This window comes from Diaphorina citri, unplaced genomic scaffold, assembly GCF_000475195.1.
Source record: "Diaphorina citri unplaced genomic scaffold, Diaci psyllid genome assembly version 1.1 scaffold18766, whole genome shotgun sequence".
NCBI lineage: Eukaryota > Metazoa > Arthropoda > Insecta > Hemiptera > Psyllidae > Diaphorina > Diaphorina citri.
The window spans coordinates 1-972 of record NW_007396120.1 but is presented as its reverse complement, the minus strand read 5'-3'; the positions used below and the strand labels follow the sequence as shown (position 1 = coordinate 972).

The window sequence follows — 972 nt, the reverse complement described above, 5'->3', positions numbered from 1 at the left end:
CCAGGGAAGAAATCTGTTCTATAGAGGAGATCAGAGGATGAGGTGTCAATGAGTGTGGGTTTTCCATTGTCATTCCAAGCAGATACACACCACAATGTAGGATCACTAATTAACAATGGATAAGTTCCAAGGAAATATTCAAAGAAATCAGGAGCAATATCAAGATCATCCTCAATAACAATTGCAGTTGAGAAATTGAATTCATAAAACATTTGGTTCAATGCCCATCCATAGTGTCGGGCAATTTTAAAATAACCTTTGAATTTCTTTTCTTTTGGAGGGACAGCAATATCCTGTTGATTGGGTTGCTGTATTAGATGAACTTGGTTCTGATATGATTTTATCACATTAGTGGTAGCTTCATGATTACAGTCTTGAGATACAATGATGGGAAACTTTTCCACACTTGGTCTATATTTTATTAGCAGGTCTAAACATCTGGACACTGTGACTCGATTACATGCAATCACAATGATAGCTATTGCATCTTTAGAATAATGAAACTTCTCATTGTTAATCACCACTTGCATATTCTCTTGTTCCGCTTTTTCCAACGCACGTTTCTTCTGCACAATACTTTGTTGCACACTTTCCATCATCAAGTTGTGTATCTCCAGTTCCGAGTTAATATCTGCTGATAGATCTGACAGGGCCTTGTCAACATCTCCAATGTTGTTGGAAAACTCATTATTGCTTCTCCCGAGGAAAACGTAGTGTGATACAAACACCCACAGGGATAATGAAAGTGCACATATCAGAATGTAATGATTCTTACGCATGGCCACCTCAACTATCACATAGCTAACACCATGGTCTAATATTTCACTATTTACAGTTTAACGGGAGACATGATATGTAATCCTTTGTCTTTGTGTAGAGAATAATTTAAAGTAGGGCTTACTAATAATTACTTTCACTCCTAGAACATTCAATTTTCTTGAAGAATTCATTTTGAAAGTTCAGAACACAGAG

At 36.5% G+C, this 972-nt stretch overlaps 1 protein-coding gene across 1 annotated transcript; it reads right to left on the bottom strand.

Annotated features, from left to right (window-relative positions):
- Positions 1 to 90: 90 nt before the first annotated feature.
- LOC103523282 (alpha-1,3-mannosyl-glycoprotein 2-beta-N-acetylglucosaminyltransferase-like) lies at positions 91 to 779 on the bottom strand (the record flags this gene model as incomplete). The annotated part of the gene is made up of 1 exon (XM_008488341.3): positions 91 to 779. A coding segment is annotated over exon 1 (689 nt), but the record flags the coding sequence as incomplete, so codon positions are not given.
- Between the last annotated feature and the right edge of the window lie 193 nt (positions 780 to 972).